Source organism: Gavia stellata, chromosome 12 (assembly GCF_030936135.1).
Source record: "Gavia stellata isolate bGavSte3 chromosome 12, bGavSte3.hap2, whole genome shotgun sequence".
NCBI lineage: Eukaryota > Metazoa > Chordata > Aves > Gaviiformes > Gaviidae > Gavia > Gavia stellata.
Window position 1 is genome coordinate 545,573 of NC_082605.1, and position 24,051 is coordinate 569,623.

Sequence of the window (24,051 nt, forward strand, 5' to 3'; positions counted from 1 at the left end):
CCACAGCCCCAGCCTGTTGCGGCACTTCATGCTCAAGACCTTATTTTGGCTTTCCTCCCTCCCACATGTCCCCAGCCCCCAGCTCGGGACCTCTGGGGCCCTCCCCGACACATCCGCACTGGTCCCATTGGTGGAGAGCCAATGCCGTGACTGCTGCGCCGGGTTGAAGCGTGGGACCCCACGGGTGCTTCCTCCTCCCACAGTCACTGCTGCTGCTTTGGCCTTGCCGCATGCACCATGCAGCCCCCTCACCTCCTCTTCTTTCTCCCCCTCCTCCTCCCTGCGATGTGGGCAGACCCAGAGGGTAAGTGGGAGCCCTGGCTCACCCCAACCACTTTCACCCCCCGGTCAGAAGACCCCACAGGTTTCTCAGGAAAGGCACGGCTGTGCCACTGTCCCCTGCATGCAGGGGGATGATCCCCAGCACCAAAGGGGATCATCCACACCACACAGCACCCAAAGGTGCCCTGTCCCTGCCCACTTGCTCTGTTCCTGCCTCCATCTCGGGGCTTCATGCCCCACCGGCTCCAGTACAAGGGCTCGGGTACCCAAGCAGAAGTGGGGCCAGGGGTCCCCAGGCAGCCCTGGGGTGTTGGGGTTCCCCCAAAGATGCCTTCCTCCTGCAGGGAGCCCGTGGGTGCCGGCGGGGGGTCTCAGCTCCACGTGGTGCTGTGGGCCCCTTCCAGCAGCCCCTTGTTTGTTGGGGAGCTGCACCTGTGAGAGGGTGTTTCAGGCCCTGCTGTTGCACAGAGCGTTTCACCACAACCCCGTGAGACCTCACGTTTCCGGGCGGGGGGGTGCAGCAGCAGACATTGGTACACGGGATTGATGTCTGGGCTGGGCTACTCTCCTGCCCCTGTCCGGGTTTGGTCTCCTTGAGTTCCCGATGCCTGGGAGCCCCCAAACCTGGACAAAATGCCCTTTCCCCTTCTCCATCCTCCACATCCTCTGCGTGCTGTGCAGGTCTCTGGCAGATTCAGGTCCTGGCACGGGTGCTTCTTCTGGGGAAAGCATCACCGCAAACAAGTGCTGAGGTGCCCCCCCCACCATCCGCTCTGCGCAGCCAGACAGCAGGTGCTGGGCAGGAGGGAGGTGGGGACGGGACGAGGTGCCTGAAATCCTGTATGGGAGAGAAATACCTTGTTGAAAGTAAAATAGTGAAGGAAAAAGAGCAGCAGGGGCAGAGGAAGTTCAGACAGGAAAGCAACCCTAAGCGGGCGAGGACGTGGGAGTCCAGTGAAGACATGGCTGGGGGGGTTGCCCAGGAAGGGCCGGGTGCAGGCTGCTGAGGGTCCCCATGGTGTGGGGTGAAGAGCATAGAATCATAGAAGGGGTTGGGTTGGAAGGGACCTTTAAAGGTCACCCAGTCCAACTCCCCTGCAATGAGCAGGGACATCTCCAACTAGATCAGGTTACTCAGAGCCCTGTCCAACCTGACCTCGAATGTTTCCAGGGATGGGGCATCTACCACCTCTCTGGGCAACCTGTGACAGTGTTTCACCACCCTAAGCTTCAAAAATGCCTTCCTTCTATCTACTCTGGATCCCCTGTTTCCCCTCCAGCCCCACCCCCAATCTTCTCTTTCCTGCAGCCTTTCTCATCCCCATCTTCTTTCCCAGCAGAGACGCAGGTTTTCCAGCTGCTCCAGACCAGCCTCTTCGCCAACGTCAGCTCTGCTGAGGTGTCCGGGGTGGCTCTCCTGGGGGACATGCCCATCTTTGCACTGGATCCTGCCAATTGGAACATCCACTTCCACTGGCCCTGGGCCCACCAGGCCACAGCTGAGGGTGATGCAGAGAAGATCAAGTCCCACTCCAAACTCTTTCTGCGCAATATGGTCCGATACGTGCACGAAATGATCCAGCAGGTGCAACTGGACTGTGAGTACAGGGACAACCCCAGCCAGAGCCCCAGCCCCTTTCCCTGGGTTCCAGCTGTGCCCTCCTCCCCATCAGGGTGGCATTTGTGGGGTCTCATAGGGTGCAACAGCTCCTGAAAGGGTAGTGGGAAATGCTGCGGCTGACGGGGCACATGGCTAGCAGGGCGGGGAGGGCAGCGAACCAAAAGCACCCCTCAAGACTCCTGCCATCTGGCACAGGGGAACCCTTCTGCACACTGGGGAGCTGCCACCAAATTTACCAGAGCTGCAGGACCCACACAGCAGAGATCAGGGAAAGAGAAAGTTGGGGGCAAATATTTTGGGGGACAACATTCTGTTTGAGCAACCACCTCACGCTAACTGGCCCTGTATCCACTCAGGCCTTCCAAGGGCACTGAAGGCTTGCACGGTGTCCCAAGGCTCCCTGAAGCACAGCCCCATGCCCTGCTGCCCATTGCACCCTGCTGTCCATCGTACCCCGCTGTCCATCGCACCCCTGCACGTGCCTGCAGCCACATCCTGCCTTGTGCCACCCATGCCCCACACACTCACGGGACCTCTCCACCGGCTCCGCCGTTGGCAGACCCATTGGTGATCCAGATCCGTGTGGGCTGTGTGCTGCACCCCAATAGGACAAGCTGGGGCTTCATGGATGTCGGGGAGGGCGGCAGAGACCTCACAGCTTTCGAGGTGGAGAGGCAGCGCTGGGAGCCCCAGCAGTCATCCCTGCTAGCAGAGCTGGTCAGCAAGTCCCTCAACAGCAAGAAGGCCGTCACAGGGCTCCTGGAGCACCTCCTCTCCATCTCATGCCAGAGCTACATCCTCACCCTGTGCAAGTACGGGAGGGCTGATCTGGAGAGACAAGGTAAGACCACCCCAACCCTGGCACGGCCACCCCAAAGCCCCACACACACTGGGGCCAAGCGGTGCCCCACCAGGGCTACCCCCACCCCTTTGCTCTCGCCCCCCAGAGCCACCCGTGGCCACGGTCTTCGCCCGCACACCCAGACCAGACCAGCTCCTGCTGGTTTGCCACGTCACCGGCTTCTACCCACGGCCCATCAGTGTGGCCTGGCTGCGGGATGGCCAGGAGGTGCCGCCAGGCCCAGCGCTCAACACCAGCACCATCCTGCCCAATGCCGACCTCACCTACCAGCTCTGCAGTGTCCTGGCCCTGGCCCCCCATGACGGGCACAGCTATGCCTGCCGCGTGCGCCATCGCAGCCTGGGCACCCGCAGCCTCCTCATCCCATGGGGTAGGTGCCACCCCTGAGGATGGGGTGCAGGGTGCAGGTAGCAGCCACTGACCCTGCGAGGGGCAGCTCCTGCCTGGTGTTGCTACACTCATGTGGCTGCCCTCTTCTCCCAGTCCCAGAGAACCGCAGCGCAGCTCCAACCATCGGCATCACCATCGCAGTGCTGCTCCTTGTGGCCGCAGCCTCTGCTGGGGGGTTTTGGTGGTGGAAGCACAGGTGAGGTCTCCCTCCCACTGTCTGCTCTCAGGTTTACGGGCAGATGGGTCAGGCCAGGGGTTGCAGCAGCAGCAGCTCCGCAGGGATGAACTCCCCGGCCCCAGGCGCGGCTCATGGTGGCCCCCCCTTGCAGGAAAAGTGATGAGGCCACATGGGAGACCCAGGAAATCATCATTTGAGGCCTGGCTGCCCACCCAGCAACAAGATCCCTTGCTGTCAGCTCTCCCTGCTCATCTCATCTCCCATCCCCAACCCACCAGCACTGACAGGGGTTTGCTCTGGAAAACCACCGCATTAAACAGCTACAAACCTCCCCAGCCTCATGTGGCTCCTGTGGCTCTGACTCTCCTTGCCCCACACGAGGTCCCCCCAGGAAACCCCCCAGCACCCTGCAGAGAGCCCACACTGTGGCCAGGAAGACTCTCCTTTTTCCTGGACACTCCCTTCTGGCATGTCAGGAAAAGAAATTCCTCCAACCAACCTCTCCCACATCTCGGCATCTCTGTGGCCAGTGTCTGTCCCTGGCAGAAGAGCAGTGACAACCTGGGGCCAGATCAGCATGTGGCTGCCGAGTGGGATGGGGGATGGAGCAGGCCACAAACCAGGGAGAAATGAAGGGATTTGTGCTGTTTCACTGGGGAGAGAAGGGGAAGGGAGGACCCAAGTGACATCTCCAGTCCCCTGACACAGGGAGGCTTTTTGAGTAGGCACGAAGCTGCTCCAGCTCCAGTGCTGATCTTACCCTCTGTCCGGGATGGTTTTGGGTCAGGATCTCCTCCACTCCCGACTCCTGTCCCCATGCCTGATTCCTGCCCCTGCAAAAGCTGGAGGGATGGGGAACATTCACCCTCCCAATATGCCTGACAGCTATGAAAGAGCCACGCTGAGGCTCTGGGGGACTCTGTCTTTGAGCGACATGCCCCCAGGAAGGATGGTGTGGTGGGTTGACTTTGGCTGGCCACCAGGTGCCCACCAAGCTGCTCTATCACTCCCCCTCCTCAGCTGGACAAGGGGGAGAAAATACGACAAAAGGCTCGTGGGTCGAGATAAGGACAGGGAGATCACTCAGCAATTACCATCACGGGCAAAACAGACTCAGCTCAGGGAAATTAATTTAATTTATTGCCAATCAGAATCAGAGTAGGATAATGAGAAAGAAGACCAAATCTAAAAACACCTTTCCCCTACCCTTCCCTTCTTCCTGAGCTCAACTTCTCTACCTCCTCCTCCCAAGCGGCACAGCGGGATGGGGAATGGGGATTGCCGTCAGTTTATTGTCCCATTCATAGGAGACAGTCCTTCCCGAACTTCTCCAGCATGGGTCCTTCCCCTGGGCTGCAGTTCTTCACAAACTGCTCCAGCGTGGGTACTTCCCATGGGGTGCAGTCCTTCAGGAATGGACTGCTCCAGCACGGGTCCCCCACAGGGTCACAAGTCCTGCCAAAAGACCTGCTCCAGCGTGGGCTCCTCTCCATGGAGTCACAGGTCCTGCTAGGAGCCTGCTCCAGCACAGGCTCTCCACAGGGTCACAGCCTCCTTCACGCACATCCACCTGCTCTGACATGGGGTCCTCCATACGGGCTGCAGGTAGGTATCTGCTCCACCGTGGTCCTTCACCACAGGCTGCATGCGCACCATCTCTGCTCCAATCCCTGGAGCATCTCCTCTTCCTCCTCCTTCACTGACTTTGGTGTCTCCATAGTTGTTTCTCTGACATATTCTCACTCCTCTCTCCCAGCTGCTGTTGTGCAGCTGTTTTTACCCCTTCTTAAATATGTTATCACAGAGGCACTACCAACATCGCTGATTGGCTCAGCCTTGGCCAGTGGTGCGTCTGTCTTGGAGCTGGAACTGGCTCTAGTGGATGTGGGGGCAGCTTCTGGCATCTTCTCACAGAAGCCACCCCTGCAGGCCTCCTGCTACCAAAACCTTGCCACGTAAATCCAATACTCTGCCAGGGGTCTACAGAGTAAACCCCTGGGGGTGACCACAGGAGGAGGCGAAGGCCACCATGAGCTGGGCTCAGCCTACATCTCCTTGGGTGTCAGGGTGCTGTTGCAGCCAAGAGGGATGACTTCACATCCACCCAAATTCCCCTGGCACTCGCAGCCACCATCCAGAGCGCCCCAGCCCAGCCCTCCACCAGCCACACCACCTCCCCCTGGGGAACACACCCAGCCAGGCCCTCCCCAAAACCTCAGCACCAGCCTCATTGGCTACCGGGGCCGCCCCGTGAGACTGGCACCACCAGAGCTACCCAGGCAAAACAGCTCTGGGGAAAAGTGTGCAGTCACGGCTCCCGTGGCCCCTTCCTCCTCCTGCTACACTTGCTCCTGCACACTTGCCGCTGGCACCATGCAGCCCCCTCGCCTCCTCCTCCTCCTCTTCCTTCTCCTTCTCCTCCCTGGGACGTGGGCAGATCCAGAGGGTAAGTGGGAGCCCTGGCTCACCCCCACCTGCTCCCATCCCTGGACCCCACAGAGGTGGCGGGGGCGGGCACAGAGAAGCCACTGTCCCCATCCCCACCCCACAGCACCCAAAGGTGCCCCATCCCTGCCCACCTGCTCAGGGTTCCCTGCCCCACACCATCCTGCCCAGCCCAGCACCACTGGCGCTGGGGCTCAGGCGCCTGAGCAGCCAAGGGGCAAGGGGTCCCTCAGCCAGGCCTGGGGTGCTGGGGTGCCTCCAAAGACGCCTTCATCCTGCAGGGAGCCTGTGGGCAGCAGGAGTTCTCAGCCCCTCGCAGCACAACAGCCCTGCACCGGGCTCCAACCCCTTGAGCAGGTCCTGGGCACCGCCCTCAGCCTGCGGGATCATTTCTCTTGCAACCGAAGGGTCCCTGGATCCTCTGCGTTCTCCCCCTGTGAAATAACACTCCGAAGGCTCCTCCTGCAGCTACAACGAGCATTCACCTGCATCCCCAGCCTGTGTTTCCCATTCTGGGGCAGGCGCTCACTGCGCCCTGGCCAGGGGGGCACCCACGACTCCAGAACAGGCTTCACTCTGCCCTGCTTACTACCAAAGCCTCATTCAGCGCTGCAGCATTGAACTCAGCCTCCTGCCTCCTGTTAGGTTTTGGTCTCGAGCACCCCCCGAGAGCCCCTAAACTGGGGTGAAATGCCCCTCCCTCCCAGCCCCCCCAGCCCCTGCACTGTGTGCGGGTCTCCAGTGGATCCGGGCCTGGCACGGGTGCTCCTTGCCGGGGGAAGCCGGGGGAAGCATTACCCCAAACCAGGACTGAGGTCCCTCTTGCCGTCCCTTCCACGCGCCTAAGTGACAGCTCCCAGAAGGCCACATTGGGGCAGTGGAGGGCTAAGAAAAGGAAATTAGAGAAGCAGGGAGAGGCTCAGAGAGGCCGGGGCAGGAAACCACAAACTGAGTGAAACCAGGCGATTTCCCCCATCCTGCCCATCTGCCCCATCTTCCCCTGCCTGTCCCCAGGGACACTGCAAGCCACCCTTCCTCCCGGGGCCACCCACCAGCACTGGAGCCAGCTGGCCCCTGCTGCCTCCTTCATCCTCATGCACCCCAATGCTGCTTCCTCTCCCCCCTCTCCCCACAGGCTCTTGTAAACTCCACCTTTTCCAAACCTTCACCTTCCACAACACCAACTTTGTGGACATTTCGGCCTGGGCCACCCTGGAGGACATCGTCTTTGCTGCCCTGCAGAAATACACCTGGAAGATCCTCTACTTCCACCCATGGGTCTACCCGGCCCTGCCTGCAGCCGAGTGGGAGAACCTGGAAAACCTGTTCAGGGTCTACGTGCACAACTTCATCCTATCCCTATCTGCTGATGCCAGGCAGTACCAGACACCCTGTGAGTACCAGGTGCTCAGCACCTCCTCGCCCAAGGCAGGGAGCTGCGAGAAAGAGCTCAGAGCCACCACCAACAGCTTTCCCAAACCAGGGCTGGCAGGAGGGCAGGGAATAGGCCTCATCCTGCACCAGCAAGACCCCCAAACCACCCTGTCCTGTGCAGCGGTCACATGGGGCCATCCTGGTCCCTAGCACAAAACTTGGCCATGCTTAGCTCTACTTACAGCCTGACACCGGCCCCCCCTATTGCCCTCCAGGCACCCCAAATCCCACCAGAGAAGTCATCTGAGAAAGTGGAGTAGAAGGTCAAAGGGGCCTCTCTGCTCACGTCGGTGGGACAGGAAACACAGAGCAAGTGCCTGGCCCCACACGCTGGTGTAGCACCAGTTAACCAAGGGCAGGGCACTGGGCAGAGTGCCACCGTCCTCCTACTCACCCGCACCCCATGTCCCGTCACTCCCCTAAAACAGTGCTTCCCGCTTTGCTGGGACCCTGCTGTGGGCAGGGGCAGCTTGAGGACAACGAGCTACAGGGCTCAGGACAGGTTTCTCACCTGCAGACTTGCCACCTGGTGTAAAGCAGAGCAGTAACATGGGGGAATAGAATAGAATAGAATAGAATAGAATAGAATAGAATAGAATAGAATAGAATAGAATAGAATAGAATAGAATAGAATAGAATAGAATAGTTGGAAGGGACCTACATCTAATCCAACTTCCTGACCACTTCACAGTTGACCAGAAGTTAGAGCAAATTATTAAGGGCATTGCCCAAATGCCTCTTAAACACTGACAGGTTTGGGGCATTGACCACCTCTGTAAAGAAAAGTTTCCTAATGTCAAGTCTGAACCTACCCTGATGCAGTTTTGAACCATTCCCACATGTCCTGTCACTGGATCCCAGGAAGTGAGCTCAGCACCTCCCTCTCCACGTCCCCTCCTCAGGAGGCTGCAGAGAGCAATGAGGTCACCCCTCAACCTCCTTTTCTCCAAACTAGACAAGCCCAGACTCCTCAGGCACTCCTCATAGGACATTCCTTCCAGCCCCTTCACCAGCTTTGTTGCCCTGCTCTGGACGCATTCAAGGACCTTCACACCCTTCTTAAATGGTGGGCCCCAGCACTGCACACAGTACTCGAGGTGAGGCTGCACCAACGGCAAATACAGCAGGATAATCCCCTCTTGCCCGGCTGGTGATGCTGTGTTTGATGCACCCCAGGATGCGGTTTGCCCTCTTGGCTGCAAGGGCGCACTGCTGGCTCCTATTGAGCCTGCTGCCGACCAGCACCCCCAGATCCCTTTCTGCAGGGCTGCTCTCCAGCCACTCCACAGGGATCTTCCCCCGTTCTTGCTACCAGGAAATCAAAATAAATTCAACAAAAAACACTGTAGAACGTGAGATTCCCAACATTAGGACTAACTGAATAATACTGGATTACGTGACTCAATATTACTCCTAAGGCAACTGAAAGAGCTAAGAGAGGACAACCCTAGGGAGAATTGCAAACCTTTCACCTGTATCCAAAACAACTTTTACCAGAAGCAAGAATATTTAACCAGTCTCTTGGGGCACTTTCCCCAGCTGAACTGGCTACAGCTTTTTCCTGTCCTCTTTGAAGGAAGTAATTTTTCATGAACTTGCAGTTTGCCAAAAATGCACTAAGTGGAATGTGAACAAGAAGTTCACATGTAAACGCCTGGTCTCCCAGCAGGTCGGGTTTTTCTGTCTGTACTGGTAAGGTAAAAAGTGTCTAGTGCTTAATTTTTTCTCCATGAATGACACGGACTAGTGAGTAGGTGCATCCCCAAATGCTCAGGCTTTTTTTCTAACTAATGGATTTTGAGAAGTATTGCCTCCTGAAGATGCCTCCTGAAGGAACACAGTTCCTGATGAGGAGTAGTTACTTTTAATCACACTGTGCCATTTTCTTTCTAAAGAGAAGGATCATGAGACTGGGGAGAAGGAGGCATTTCAAGAAGGAAGCAGTCACACAGTGCCAGCCTCTGATGAAGAAACAATTTAAGCAACAGGCGTGCCAGGTAATTGCTGTCCTTCAGTCATCCAGTGTCATAAATCAAAATCACTCTGTGTCTGCGGGTTCTTCCCCCAGTGCCTGCTACTGCACATCGTGTCAGCAGCACAACCCAAAACTATTAGTACAGAGCAAGTGTTCTAGAAGAAGCCAGGAACAGCTCTCTGAGGATGATTGCCATCTGTGGGGTGTGGAGGTTATCACCATCAGTGTGCCAGAGAAACACTTATAAACACCTGTGGATGCACTGAGATATTGCTCACCTCCCATTGTCCAGTTCCCAGGACTTTGGGAACCTTGCCTTTTGGGGAACGAGCCCGTCTGAACCAGATTCAGGAGATGATGGGAAATGTGACTCTTGATCGAATGTATGTCCCTCAGCACCTGCATCCCAGAGCTTGTTGTGACTCCCTAGAGGCCCTAGGCACAACGGGGTGGATCCCTCCTGTCAGCTGAGGCCCGCAGGGATGCGCTGACTCACAGATCCGGCACAGGCTTAGAGGGAACCTGCGCCGTTCTGCATCCTCTGTGCCTGAGCCTTGCTGAGGCTTTACCTTTCTCTGATGCTTGGCGGTGCTCTCCAGCCCCGGGGAAGCCCACCATGCTGGCATATATGAATTTTTTCAAAAGAATCCAGGTACTGAGCACTCTTGTAGGGTCCATAAGTGGGAGACAAATCCTGAAGACTGGGGGCATGCAAGTGGTGCCCATGCTGGAGAAAAGGCAAAGGGGGAGGGCAAGGGTCAAATGCCTCCTGAGAGGGCCTGACTCTGTCCCCCCCGGGTATGGGTGCTGAGCTGGGGAGGGAGAGCTGGGGTGGCACTCCCTGATGCAGGCGTGGTTTTTCTCCATGTCATTCAAAGGGGCAATTGGTCAAACAGCTGTGCACCCCGACGTGCTCTCCATCTGGCCTCGTAAGTTCTGTTCAGTGGGAAAACTTGTCTCAAAGGGTCAGAGAGAGCCTCCACGCAGAGCACTAGCAAGCCGGGAAAGTGAAGGTGGGCAAGAACAAAAGAAATGTTGGAATGTGAAGGGTGACCAAGAAGGGGGAGGAAACCCATGACTCTGGGAAAATGGGATTATGACCATCCTAGAATGTAAACGGAGGGGCAAAACACAGGCTCCAGAGGGCATTGATTTGCAATGACTTTGCGAGTTCCCTTTGCTTCTGCTGAACCTAGGGAAATGTTACAGCCTTGGGATGGTCACGCATTCGGAGGTGCTAAAAAAGTGAAATAGAACATTTCTTGGCAATGTCAGACCTCCTGTGAGATTACCAGTAGTACACAGGACCCACTAATGTTCAGAGTTGTTCCTCCAGGTGTAGATGGCAAGAGAAAAGCAAACGCTGTGGATCCTAAAGATGTCCAGAAGTACTGCACAGAAGGTGTCGTGGCAGTCCTGGGCTCTGTGCTGCTTGGGATGGTATTGTGTGGTATAGTTACCTGCCTGTGGAGGAAGAGAAGACAGTGAGTTGTTGTGGGTTTTTTTCTTTGCCAAACTTCTGTATTAGATGGCTGCTATTAGCCATGAAGCATTTAGAACTAGAGTATTCTGGAGTGCTGAGTTAGTTACTGGCCAGACTCTAGTGAGATTTCTGCCGTAACATGTTTTAACTGTCCTCTCAATTCACGGGCACGCTTTTCTGAAACACGTTCTTACTGTGGCAAGTGTTGGTTAAAAGTGACCCTGCCTCAACAGGAGCAGACCCGGTGACAGACATAGGCAGAGCAAGGTCAGAAAGTAAAAACAACAAGGAATGACACGGCCATAGAAAGTGAGAATTGCCATAGCAACGTCTCCCTAACAGTGAACCTACTAGCAGAAATCACCCTGTTAAGTGACGCTGTAAATCCCAGATGTTCACGTCTGCCAAGGTGTCCCAGCAACTCAGACCATGATGATGAATCTTCCCAGCTATCGGCCTTGATTTGGAGAAAGAGAGTCAGTCTGTCCCATCTGCACCCCAACACTGCCAGTGTGCGTGTTCTCAGCACAGACGGGGGTTTTGTCTGTGCAGGGGTACGTATCTCTTTGGATACGTATTCTGAAGAGAAGATGGAGAGCACCTCACTGAACAGATAGCCGAGGCTGTCCGCTTGTCTGGTCAGGGACGGGCAGGGGAGCCGAGTGCTGGTCTCTGCCAGGTACGCGGAGAAAGGAGAACAGGAGGCTCTCCTGGCCCTGCAGTGCCGTGCCCAGCTTTGGTCCCCTCGGTCTGTCGGGGTCAGGTCTCCTTCCCAGCATGTGCAGAGCAGGCAGGTCAGGATGGTCAGGGCCAAGAGGAGATGAGCCACGGGTCTCACCCCCACAGGGCATCCAGTGCTGCCCCGCACCCTCGCACCTGCCTGGCACTGCAGCCGTGGCGGGGCTTCAGCAGCCTCCTCTGCAGGCGCCTCTCCGCAGCTTCGGGAGCCCAGCCCAACACCAGCAGCCGTCCCTCAGGGCTGGACAGCTGCACCGCCTGCCCCAGCACCTCTGAGAGCCAGCTCTGATGCCAGCAGCCACCGCCTGTGCCTGGAAAACTGGCCCGCCTGCCACAGAGCTCCAGGGGACTGGCCCTCACCAGCCTGGACACCTCTTCTGTGAAGAAAGGCTGAGAGAGTTGGAATTCTTCAGCCTGGAGAAGAGAAGGTTCCAGAGAGACCTTACTGAGGCATTTCAGTACATAAAGGGGGCTTATAAGAAGGCCGGTAGTGACAGGACAAGGGCAAGGGTTTTAAACTGAAAGAGGATAGGTTTAGAATGGGCATAGGGAAGAAATATTTTACACCGAGGGTGGTGAGACACTAGAACAGTTTCCCAGGGAAGTTGTGGATACCCCGTCACTGGCAGTGTTCAAAGTCAGGTTCGATGAGGCTTTGAGCAACCTGATCTAATTGAAAGATGTGCACGCCCATGGCGAGGGAGTTAGACTAGACGGTCTTTAAAGGTCTTTTCCAACCCAAACCGTTCTGTGATTCTAACAGGGGGCTGATGTGCCCCCTGCCCCTGCGGGCAGCTTTAGGGGGTAGTAACAGGGCGGACCCTTTGGCTTATTGCCCCTGTGAAATACTTCCCCAGGGCAGCCTGGAGGAGCCATCTCTGGGGCTGCAGCAGGATGCACATGGTGGGGTCATTGGGGGCCTGGTAAGGCCCCAGAGGAGGATTTGGGGGGGCTGATGGAGCCCGGGGTGGTGCAGAGGGGGACCACAGCCCCACAGAGCGGATGCAGCTGCTGTGCAGTGTGGCTTGAGCACCAAGAGATGGTGCATTTCCCCCACCTGCAGCCTCAAAATCCCTGCTGGCAGTGCTGCGCTGGAGCTGCCACCCCCTTTCTTTGCTTTGCTGCTTATTCTGGATCAGGAGGCCCAGTCTGCGATGCCGTGAGTGTTGATCCTCTGCTGCATGTGGCAGAAGGAGAGGGACCCACTGCTCTGAGCAAACCCATGGCAGGCGTTGGCTTGAGGTAGGAGCTGCTGGAAATCAGATGTGAAATGGTAATGAGCTTTCTTTGGAGCTGTGCAGGCATTGGCCTTTTTTTCCCCCTTCTCTTGTGGGTTTTTGGGGTTTATTTTGGTCATTTCTTTTCTGTCACTTCCTTGTGAACCTGTGAGCCCCAAATGAAGTCTCTCAGGAGCAGCAAAAGTTTGTGTCCGTGTCCCCCCTCCCCTCTTGCCCTGGGGGGGTGGGGTCAGTGCTGCTTTCTGCGTGGGGCCGATGTCCATGAGTCCTGCAGGGACCTGTCTGTCCTGGTTCCCCCGCCAAAGAGCTGCTTCCCCCCTGGGGAAGGGCACAGTGGAGTCACCCCCACCATTGCCTGTCCTGCTGCTAGTGACTCGGCCCTGGGGACAGCTCAGCGCCCTTTGGGGCTCAGTGGTTTTGATTTGGGGCTCAGCAATGCTTTTGCATCTCTTTGGTGCCATTTCCTGGTGCCCGCTGCACTCCCTCCCCCTCCCACGCAGGCACGGAGCGGTTCCGGAGAAATGGCTTGTAATGGAAAAGCTGAGAGCAAAGCTCTCATCAAAACTACTCTATTGTCACCCTCTCCTCCTCCCCCAACCCATTTCCCCCAGTCCGTCTCATCCCTGCAGCAGGCCTAATCCCACCCTCCTGCTCAAGCACTGCCTGCAGCAGTCATCTGTGTCATCTGATGCGTAGCTAGCAACACTTCTGCTGTCATTTACGAGTGCTTTAGGGATCTGTGCTCATCTAACTGCTCTGGCGAGGCTCTATGCCGATCCAGTGATGGGTGCTGCGCTCAGCTTTGTAAGACCTGGGGGGACCCTATTGAAACAACAAAGTCGGTACCGAGCCCACGATCGGGACGGTTTTCCGAGATGAATAACTCAATAACAACTAGTTTGTTATTAAGCAGGCATTCTTTAATACAGCGCTGGGCAGCACTGGGGATTTGTCCACCACGAGTGCTCCAACGGGTTAGCAAAGCACCTCAGTTCATATACAGAAAAATCATACATATTCATCAGAATTCTAAAAAGGGCGGTCTTATGTGGATGAGTTCCCGGAATTCATTTGCATAGTCCAAGCATGTGCAGTAAAATTAGGTTTAGGGTCTTTTCACCCTCTGGTGGTCGTTCATAGTCTTCCTCACACTGTCCGCTAATTGAACTTCGGGCTTCCTTTGTCCATACATGGTCATGGAATTGGCTCATCCATCCTTTGGCCTCGGAATGTTACAAAAGGGTCAGTTTGAACTAGTTCTTTGGCGCTTATCTTGACACAAACGTCTCGAGTCCCTGTTATCAATGATATATTCAGGAGGCATAACGAGCTACCTCAAGGCCCATTTGATCTTGTCAGGAAGGGAGTTACACGTCTTGAAACATCCTATTATCAACTCTGCTCAGCAAATAACTAAAACTATGCAAGTAAAGCTTTTATGTATCACAGTAGGGTCTCAGCCAGGGACCGTCAGTGATTTAACCCTTCATTCACTATCATGATGAACTGAATGGAAACATCTCATAGACAGGCAAGTTTGCAGAGGACACCAAGCTGGGCGGGAGTGTTGATCTGCTCGAGGGTAGGAAGGCTCTGCAGAGGGATCTGGACAGGCTGAGGCCAATTGTATGCGGTTCAACATGGCCAAGTGCCAGGTCCTGCACTTGGGTCACAACGACCCCCATGCAATGCTACAGGCTGGGGGACGAGTGGCTGGAAAGCTGCCTGGCAGAAAAGGGCCTGGGGGTGTTGGTCAACAGCCGGCTGAATATGAGCCAGCAGTGTGCCCGGGTGGCCAAGAAGGCCAATGGCATCCTGGCCTGTATCAGAAAGAGTGTGGCCAGCAGGAGTAGGGAGCTGATTGTCCCCTGTACTCGGCACTGGTGAGGCCGCACCTCGAATGCTGTGTTCAGTTTTGGGCCCCTCACTCCAAGAAGGACATTGAGGTGCTGGAGCGTGTCCAGAAAAGGGTGACGAAGCTGGTGAGGGGTCTTATGAGGAGCGGCTGAGGGAGCTGGGGTTGTTCAGTCTGGAGAAGAGGAGGCTGAGGGGAGACCTTCTCGCTCTCTACAACTACCTGAAAGCGGGTTGTGGTGAGGTGGGTGTTGGTCTCTTCTCCCAAGTGACTAGCGACAGGACAAGAGGAAATGGCCTCAAGTTGCGCCAGGGGAGGTTCAGGCTGGATATTAGGAAAAATGTCTTTCCTGAGAGAGTGGTGAAGCACTGGCAGAGGCTGCCCAGGGAGGTGGTGGAGTCACCATCCCTGGAGGTGTTCAAGGAACGTGTGGACGTGGCACTGCAGGACATGGTTTAGTGGGCATGGTGGTGTTGGGTTGATGGTTGGACTTTGTGATCTTACAGGTCTTTTCCAACCTTAATGATTCTGTGATTCTGAGATGCTTTGGTTTCATCTTACAGCAGGGCTGAGCAAAGCCTGAACTGTTACAGCCGCAGGCTACATCGTCACTGTTTCTGATTTGTTGAGCTAAAATTGTCAACATTACCTCTTGCTGGTCTCCTGAACTAAATTAAAATCCATTTTAGATCATGTCAGAAGAATGCCAGTGTAACAGGTTATTCATCCTACAGCTACAACACCTGGAGAAAACTACCTGCACTAGAGTACACTCACGATATTAGCCAAGTACCAAAGTCCACACTTCCATTCTGCAGATGAAACAGCTTGTTCCTCTGCAGTAATTGCTCTTCCATTAATCTGAGCAGCCCTCAGATTATACAAATCAAAACCCCACTCTGACAGTCAGAAGCAAGCTGAGCTCTTTCAGGAGATTCGTGCTTTGTGTTGTGGCGGTTGGGCTCAGGAGGCTTTTGACTGTCTGAGCCAGCTCTCTCCCACCCAGCATTAAGCAATCTGCTAACAGCACCATCAGCCATCATTACCTGACTGCGTAACACCCGTCAAGCAACAAACCTTGGTATTCATTCAGCAGCAGGAGATCATTATTAAGAAGTGCTCTTCTTGTGCGTGTGTGTGTGCATGTGTGAGTGAGAAGGAGAGGTGAGAAGGCTGCGCGTGTGCTTCTGGAGACCTTTTTTGCAATGGCACTTGATCTGCTGGGAGTTTACACAACGGCCGGAGGCACCAGAGTTGCCTGGTGGGGCTGCCGCTGCCTGAGGAGGGGCTGTGAAGGGGGCGCAGGTGGCTTTGCAGCAGCTGCCGCACATCTGCCCTTTGTGAGAGTTCAGTCTCGCAGCACATTTAATCTTAAAGCCTCACAGCGCTTCGTTATTGCTGTGTCTGCAGTTCCTCAGGGGATCAGCCAGCCACTGCAGGAGCTGATGTTTCTTCTTCTGATGGATTAACAGAAGAGAAAAAAAGAACACGGATGGCTTCTGCAGATGTTTTCCTGAGGGTTTCTGCAGGGCAGCTGCTGTTCCTGCTACAAGCATCCTGTGCTGGGCTGGTGTCTGGGGAGACAAAGCCCGGGTGTCCCATCCCCGCTCCTTCCCTGGAGCAGGACAGCCAAGTCCTCTCCTCCGGCCATCTGTGATCTCCTTGCAGAGAGGTGGAGGCCTTCTCAGATGCATTCGCTGAATATGACCACTGCTCATCTCCGCTTCATGAGTTTTTCAGCCCCTGAGCAGCTCAAAGTCAGGCATCTGACATGCGAAACCCTGGCTGTGCTGAGGGGCTAATGAGCTGGTCTGAATGCATTCAGGTGCTCCATGCGTTTCTCTTCTCTGACTAAAGTGAGCGTGACCTCTAAATGTTTTGTACTTCTAAAACCAATGAGTTGTTAACACCCTTACTAGTTGTCCTATGCCTTAAGTCCAGAGTCAGAAGGCAAATTTCTACAAATACCTCTTGTAGTGGAGGCAATACTTGTTTACATTTACAACGTGGATGAAATTGAATCCGTGCCATAGATGACATTAGTAACATTTACAACAATTACATGTTTTTAGTTCATACTCTTTTCCATCTTTACTTTCTATTTCAATTCTATGTATGTACATGCCTTCATTTTAGCCTCTAAATTGTTATTTACAGGTGCAGGTGATTTTAAAAAGGCTAATACTTTGCTAGAGGTGTAAATTATGTTTCCTCTTTCTCAGCTGACAGTTTTAAAAGATAGAGCTTTTCAGTGTTTGCTGTTTATCAAATTCCAAAAGGATCTGCAAAAAAGCAGCAAGGGCCTAGTCCGAAAAAAGAAAAACCTGAGGCACTTGAATTAAGGTGTTGACTTTTCTTAAGTCGATGGAATCCAGAGGCTTGAAACTGAAACTAAGTGACTTCAGGCTAGAAATTAGCCCAGCAAAGTTAGTTAACTATAGGAGTGGTTGCCCAGGGCATGGGGTGGATTTTCTAGTGCTAACTGATGAGAAGGTGCATCTTAAGTGGAAGGCAGGAGCCAGGGGCAGGAATAGCTGGATCAGGTGCAGAGGCATCGGTCACGCAAGAAGCCAGAGGAGGTGATCACAGTCATCCTTCTTGACCTTAAAAGTGTGCCAATGCAGGGCTTCACCAGGGGCTTCTCTTTTCATAAGGAAAGGGACAAAAGAGGAATTACAGCTCAGGACAGTTGCCTTTTTGTTTTTGTGAGGGCAGTACCTGGGGAACTGTAGGGGAAGGCCCAATGAAGGCTGAACACTGGCACGGACCTTGAGTTATGTGTTGACCCAGCCACATGTAATTTTGCGTGATGAAAGGTGCTGGAGTACCCAGGAGGCAGGGCAGGCTGAGCAACCTTCCTGCTTTTTCTCTGAGCTCTGAAATCCACAGCAGAGCTTTTTAACTGAAGGGAGGTCCCCAGGAGATGGTGCACACTATGCATCTCCCTGTACACCCACATGGCTCTGGGGAGTGCACCTGAATGCCTGTACTCTCGTTAGAGAGGACAAATTGCTCTTTTAAAGCTCCAGTGCCACTGCCCCGCAAATGTGCAAGTTTTCCAGCCTGCTCTTGGAAGACAAGCTGTGTCAATACAGTGGAAGAGGCCAATACTGGAATTTATGCCGGATGGGGTGTTTCATAGCCCAGCTGCTGAATGGGAGTGCTGATGGCCAGGTGCTAAAAGCCTTCACCTTGGGGGACGAGATCTGTGCAAAGCAGGGAAGCAGAACCCAAGGGGCTCACTGGGAGCACAACGCTACAAGGAGGGATCCTTGCTGTGGGACATATGCAGGGAAGAAAAACTCTGTGACATCAGTGGCTCCACTGGGTACATTTTTCTAGGAATTTTGCTTCCTCCTGTGAACTTGACTAGAACTAGTGTTCCCACTTTGATCTGCTTCTAGATGACAAATCTGAAAAGCTGTCAAGTTCTCTTAAAGACCTCTGATTTCTGTAATCGAAGCCACCGATTCAGCAATAGCTATTTTAAAGGAATCGGGACAAGGCATGAGATGAAATACCTTTGTCTGCTGAATGCCGGTTGCAGTTTAATAGGCTGTTGTCCTCTTTATCTGGCATATGGGTGTTTAAATTGGGAGGTGGAATCAAACAGTCAGCTCTGTTATCCTAGGAGCTAATTGAGGGAATCTTTCCGTGGTCAGACTGCACTGCTGCGTACCATTGGCTGCTGGTGCAGGTACTGGATTAGCCACACACTGCTGCCCTTCTGCTGGGTTTTGCTGAGTGCAGCGCTCCTGCCTGGGGCCTTTGGCTTCCCTGGGCTGGAACAAACCCGTTCATCTCCCCGTAGGCAACTCCCCAGAGTGTAGAGACAGTAACTGCGAGAATGTAGAGACAGAACAAGAAAACTAGAGGAGATTTATTACTGAAAACAGGAAACACTTTCTTACTATTATTTATTTCTACAGGAATCTATTTCTAGCTCTGTGACACTGTATCGCGCGGTACCTAGCACCCACACTTCCTCTAGCATACCCCATGTTGGGGTCAAACCCTGTCGCCTGCAACTGCACTATTTGGAAGGCAGGTGCAAGTAGAGCAATGAGGATGCGCTGGAGCTTGGCGGTGAGGTGGCCTTGGCGTAGAAACAGCAGAAGCTGCTGCCAGAATGGACATTGAAAGCCATGGGTCACTGCAGGGAAGCAGGCTAGCCCAGGGAGCCTGCATAGCTGCTAAATGTGGATGCCCGGATGGAAAGGCAGGAAGCCCCAGCTCTGGTGTCAACAGACTGTTTGGGACAGGACGTAAAACATGGTGTGGTGAAGTGGCAGATGAGCAGAAGCAGCCTCCTGGACATCAGCTGGGGTGTGGCTGTGGTGTTGTGGTGATAAGGATGGGGCCGGAGCCTTGAACTTCTCCCTGTCCTCTGCTGCAGCAGGGCCTGAAAGTGTCATAGACGCTGTGTGCGCAGATGTACGGGCACTTCCCATCTGGGTGGTTGCTTCAGCTTATTAGGTGTGGACTTGCTGGGTGCAAATGTCTGGATGTCCTCCTGTGGAGCTGCTACAAAGGGTTGGTTCTCGTACGCAGAAGCAGCTCCCACCGCAGGCTGGATATCTGGGCTTCTGCTCAGGTGGCCTTCCTTAAAATCCAGGTCCAGTAGGGATGCAGCTGGTGCTCTGTTTTTTACACCAGCACTTGGCTGGCCCAAATCACAGCTGTTGGAAGCAAACTAGAAGATTGATTTCTCTGAACACACAATGAAGCGCTAGCCCTTTTCTAGCTACCAAAGCACCCTAGTCCTTTCCGTATGCGATTTAAATACCTGATACGGTTCAATATAAAAGTTAGGAAGAGAAGAATGGGTCTTTGGACAGAGTGGTACTTTGCTTGCAGTAAGGGTGTGAAGGTGCTGTGCTGTACAGCGTGACACCAGCACAGCCACGCTGAAGGCAAAATAGGATGCCCTGTAAAACAGGGACAGACGTGGCTCTGCTCCCTCTTTCAGGTACCCATGGTGTAACCCTGCAGACAGCTCCTGGAAAGAGCCCCTTGGATCACCGCCTGCCTCGCAGACCTCAGAGCAGGCGCTGGCTGAAACACGTGCAAGTTGCCTGTTGTGTGTGTAATGCCCATTAAAATTCCTTGTTACGTCTCTCTCCCCGTGCGTGGGCACTGCAGCTGCAGTTCACTGATGTTGGACCTTCCTTTCGAGGGAAGGTGCAGGGCAGGAGCCAGGCGGAGAGCTGGAAGCCAGCGGTGAGGTGTGTCCAGGAGGTGAAATGGGACATCGCGGGTGCGCAGCCGCTTGGCAGTTGGGAGTCTCTGCGGGTGTTGTTGAGCAGCAACCTCGTCAGGTGAGGTCGGGAAGGGTGTGGGGTGGGACTCCGGACAAAACTGGGGCTATAAATGAGAAACTGGGAGCTTTGACCTTGGGAACTGCACTGTGGCTGAGTGGAGGTGAGGGAGGGTGGGGGCCATGCGAAAGTGCTTGGGGTTTTTGTGTGTGCTGATGATTTTGTCTATTCCTGACAGCTGGGTGCAGAGCTTTGGTCCCAACGGCCTCGCCGCCCCGCCGGATGTCTTAAAAAAGGTCCAGGAGGAGAAAGACGCTGCAGGATGAGGAGTTGATCAAGTGGGCATCATCGCTGAGTGCCTGCCATAGCTTCTGGAAAGCCACAGGGCTCGTTGCTGCTCCGTGCTCTCCCTGGCTTTCCTGGCACAGCCCCACAGACGTGGAGCTCTGCGTCCGTTTCTGTTTCCAGGGTTCTTAATCTTCCTGTCTCTTTCCCCTCCCCATGATTGTTCTCCCTGTGTGTTCAGCGGGGTGGCCATCCTGGTCCCAGGGTGTAAGGAGAATGGCTGGTGACCACATCAGTGGTGCACACCACAACACTGTGGTGAGGCTGGGGAAGAGCCTCAGGTCCCTGGTGACTGCAGACGATTTTCCTATGCAGGATTCTTACTGTGTTTGTATATGGTGTGGTTATGTGAGGAGGGAAAGAAATACCGGTTCAGTGCGGTACAGCCAGGGAGGGAGGGAAAAGGAACGAGGAGCAGGGCAGGTTGCTCGTGTGGGGAGGAGGCAGTGGTTTGTTTGGGGGCTTAAAGATCTCTTCTGAGATGGAGATGGGGCTGTGTGTGCTTGGGATTGAGCTGAGGGATTCCTGTGAGTAGGGGGGGCAATTGATAGCAGTGTGAATCTTGGCTGTATTGGAATTCAGTCTGGTGGTTTCCTGCATCAACAACCTTTTCTGCTGTCTTTTGGAGGTAAGAGCCAACTAAGGTGGAATCTCGGTGTGACTGTTGGTGCTGAAGTTCTCATCGTAGCCTAGTCGGAGAGCTCTGGAGGAGAGAGGGGAGGTGTCTTGTTCCAAAAGTTTGTCAGCTCACTGATTTGCTTCCTCACAGTTTATATGGTACACGAGGCAGACAAGAGACCATCTGATGCCTCAAGGCTTTTATGCATGACCAGGTAAAAAGCCTTGTCCCGTGTCCGGAGATGACTTCACACAGCCACAGCTCCGGCCGCATGATGTCTGCCCCGATATCTCAGGACAGTTGCTGGAATGGGGAGGGAAAATGGTGGTGGAAGTTTCCTGCTCTCTGGTAAATCCTTGTTATCGTCACATTGCTTGCTTTGCTTTTTCCCCTACTGTACATTTCCTGGTACCACCACCATCATATGCTTTTTCTGGGACTTTCAGAATACTTTCCTTGTGTTTATCCAGGCCTGTGAGACTTCAGCTGCTCCGCCCTCTTCCGTGGCTTAGTCTACTCCTCTCTGATCATGCCTCTTAAGTTACCTATGAGGGCTTGATGTGCTTCCGTATTTTTTCCTCTTTGTCATTCTCTGTATCTGTGGGTTTTTCTATTTTTATTATTTTACACTCCTGTGCAGTGAACACCTGTTTCCCCTTACCTGTGAATGAGCTGGGGCACTTTCTTGTCCCTGTCTGGGCTCTTCCGCGCTCTCCTTTGGTAAAGGGAGAGTCTCTGCCTCCTCCCAAGGCCACATGCTCCTTCGGTGGCTCCTGGAGTCTTAAGTTTCACCGAAAGCCTTTCTCTTGCTGGCAGCGTGTGGTTTGAGACGCATCTCTCCCTTTCTTGTCACTCCTCTGTCCCATCAGACAGAAGGGTAACGTAGATGTTTGGACAAGGTTTTGGAGCAAGTGTTTTCTCATGGTCATTCCTCAGAGCACACTCAGTCACGAGGCATTCCCATCGCCCTCTTCTTCAGAGCTGGCCTGGTCTCAGACGTTGAGTGCAACTTTCTTTTCTCCTTAGTTTGGGAGCAAAACACCGCTGGGTACAAAAGAGAGGATGCTGCTCCTGGCAAGAGCTGTTGCTATCAAAGTCCCTTGCATGATGACAGATGCTGCGAAGGGTCTGTGTACCCCCTGTGTCCTGCCTCAACCCGTGTACATGGTGGTAGAAGTCCTGTCTTTTGCTGCGCTTGAGCTTTCGACTCTTAGTGGCCTCTCAGTGGAAGTCTCTCTTCTGAGTCTCACTCTTCGTTTTACAACGGGTCTGCACTTGCACAATCCTGTGCTGGCTTGTGGGGTAGCTGCCGATCCTCTCTCACTGCAGCTGTGAACAGGTGCTGGAGGCTTTTACTGGAAGAGCAGAAATGGATGGAGTGGAGCGATTCAAGCCCGTCTTGGGTGGCCTGGAGAGTGGAACCTCGGTTGTGCTGAAGGTACGTATTCCCTCAGGGTTTTGTGGACGTGGCACTTGGAATCTAACGCAGGAGCTGGAGAGCTTGAAGCGGGATGAATTTGGTGTGGATGCCTTTGGCTTTACTGCTTTTTTTTCTGCTGTGGCTTTGCGTGTTGTCCTCTGACCTCCTAGTAAGTCCTGAACCACTGACTTCCAGTCCACGCTCAGAAGGTTTCTCTTTTGTGTGTGTGGTTGGTTGTTTCTTTCAGGTGGCCTGTATGCAGCTGAGCAATGCCATGATCTGTCCTGCTGGTGAACTTGACTTGGGAGTTCAGATTCGTACTGAGCTGATGCATTCAGGACTTCATCACATCCTCAAGGTAAGGAGCTGCCATCTTTCCTGTCTCCCCATGGAGTGTGATGGCCCCACAACAGCAGCACAGCTGTTTTCAGTGGGAAAACCCCAGAAATGCTGTGTTTCTAGCGGACGCAAAGCAAGGCTGGTCTTGTCAGATCTGCTGCTGCGATGAGACATGCTATGTTGCGGGCGCTTCAATATCCTTCTTGCTGCCCACGCTTGCAGGGACTTTCAGCTCTGAGCATGGGTTTTTGTTAAATAGCGATAGTGCTTTTTACTGGAAACCCGTGACGGTGATCTCTGTCTGTGAATGTGCAGTTTGCCCTCCCTTCTGGGTCTGTTTCTAGCCTCAGCTATGTGATTATGTGCTCTTCCTAGGGTGTTATTCAAACCTGTGGGCATATTCTCAACATACCTGATCCAGATCATGTTACTTAAAGGTTCACTGTGAACCCTGAAACCCTGTCGTCTTAGAATCATAGAATCATAGACTAGTTTGGATTGGAAGGGACCTTTAAAGGTCGTCTAGTCCAACCCCGCCTTGCAGTGAGCAGGGACATCTTCAACTAGATCAGGTTGCTCAGAGCTCCGTCCAACCTGACCTTGAATGTTTCCAGGGATGGGGCATCTACCACCTCTCTGGGCAACCTGTGCCAGTGCTTCACCACCCTCATGGTAAAAAAATTCTTCCTTGTATCTACCCTCTTTTGGTTTAAAACCATTACCCTGGTCCTATGCAACAGGCCCTACTAAAAAGTCTGTCCCCATCTTTCTTGTAAGCCCCCTTTAAGTACTGAAAGGCTGCAATCGGGTCTCCCCAGAGCCTTCTCTTCCCCAGGCTGAACAATCCCAACTCTCTCAGCCTGCCCTCATAGGAGAGGTGTTCCGTCCCTCTGATCCTTTTCATGGCCCTCCTCTGGACCCGCTCCAACAGGTCCATGTCTTTCCTGTCTTCCAGCAATGCACTTCAGAGGCCTTAGCCTGTGCCTCGATTGATACTTTCTCAATATTGCAACGCCATCAGTTTTCATTGGGTGTTTTTGGGTGTGCTTATGGCATTGGCAGGAGCTGTGAACACTGGAGAAAGAAGAGCTGAAACTGCAATTGGATATATGTGAAGAACAGTGTGGGGAAGACTCTGAAGACCCGTGGATTTGTTTAAATGAGACTCGTACTCAGATGCGATATCCTTTAGCTATATGCTGGGCTGTGGATGAGCGTGGGAAAACTGACCTTCCTAGAAGTTTTCTCAGCTCAGCCGCCGCTCTACCAGAACAGGAAACGTGCACATATCCAAGCCCTTCATGCTACTAGGCAGGCATAGGATCGCATGTGGGTTCAGACAGAGATTTCCATGGAGTCCTCCGGTCTTTAGGGAAGGGGTGTGTGCTGGGGTTGGGGCAGCGTGGTTACCCCTTAAGCCAGGTGAACCCAGACATCTTGCTGTTATTGGGCTGTAGTTGTTATGAAATTTTGCATGCTGGTTTGTCTGACTCTGCCTAAAGAATAAGGGAGCGGGTAAGGGTAAGGCTGGTGCTGCACCCTGCAAGAGAGGTTGGTCTGCTTCTGGAG

The 24,051-nt window shown here is 53.9% G+C and overlaps 1 protein-coding gene across 1 annotated transcript; it reads left to right on the plus strand.

The window, feature by feature from the left end:
• Positions 1–237: 237 nt before the first annotated feature.
• On the plus strand, positions 238–22,917 carry LOC132317900 (T-cell surface glycoprotein CD1a-like). The gene is made up of 13 exons (XM_059823407.1): positions 238–304; positions 1,620–1,880; positions 2,463–2,744; positions 2,851–3,135; positions 3,255–3,351; positions 4,278–4,285; positions 6,914–7,171; positions 10,524–10,627; positions 12,266–12,331; positions 19,644–19,819; positions 22,053–22,161; positions 22,391–22,501; positions 22,858–22,917. The coding sequence occupies exons 1-13, from the start codon at positions 238–240 to the stop codon at positions 22,915–22,917; spliced, it is 1,884 nt and encodes a 627-aa protein (XP_059679390.1).
• The last annotated feature ends 1,134 nt before the right edge of the window (positions 22,918–24,051 follow it).

What these genes read in the sequence shown, in the direction of transcription:
- LOC132317900 (XM_059823407.1), top strand. Translation starts at nt 238, where the DNA reads ATGCAGCCCCCTCACCTCCTCTTCTTTCTCCCCCTCCTCCTCCCTGCG. An exon ending in CAGGCAGTACCAGACACCCT is followed by an intron (nt 7,172 to 10,523) that starts GTGAGTACCAGG and finishes TTGTTCCTCCAG; the next exon opens with GTGTAGATGGCAAGAGAAAA. An exon ending in GCTCTGTGCTGCTTGGGATG is followed by an intron (nt 10,628 to 12,265) that starts GTATTGTGTGGT and finishes ATACTTCCCCAG; the next exon opens with GGCAGCCTGGAGGAGCCATC.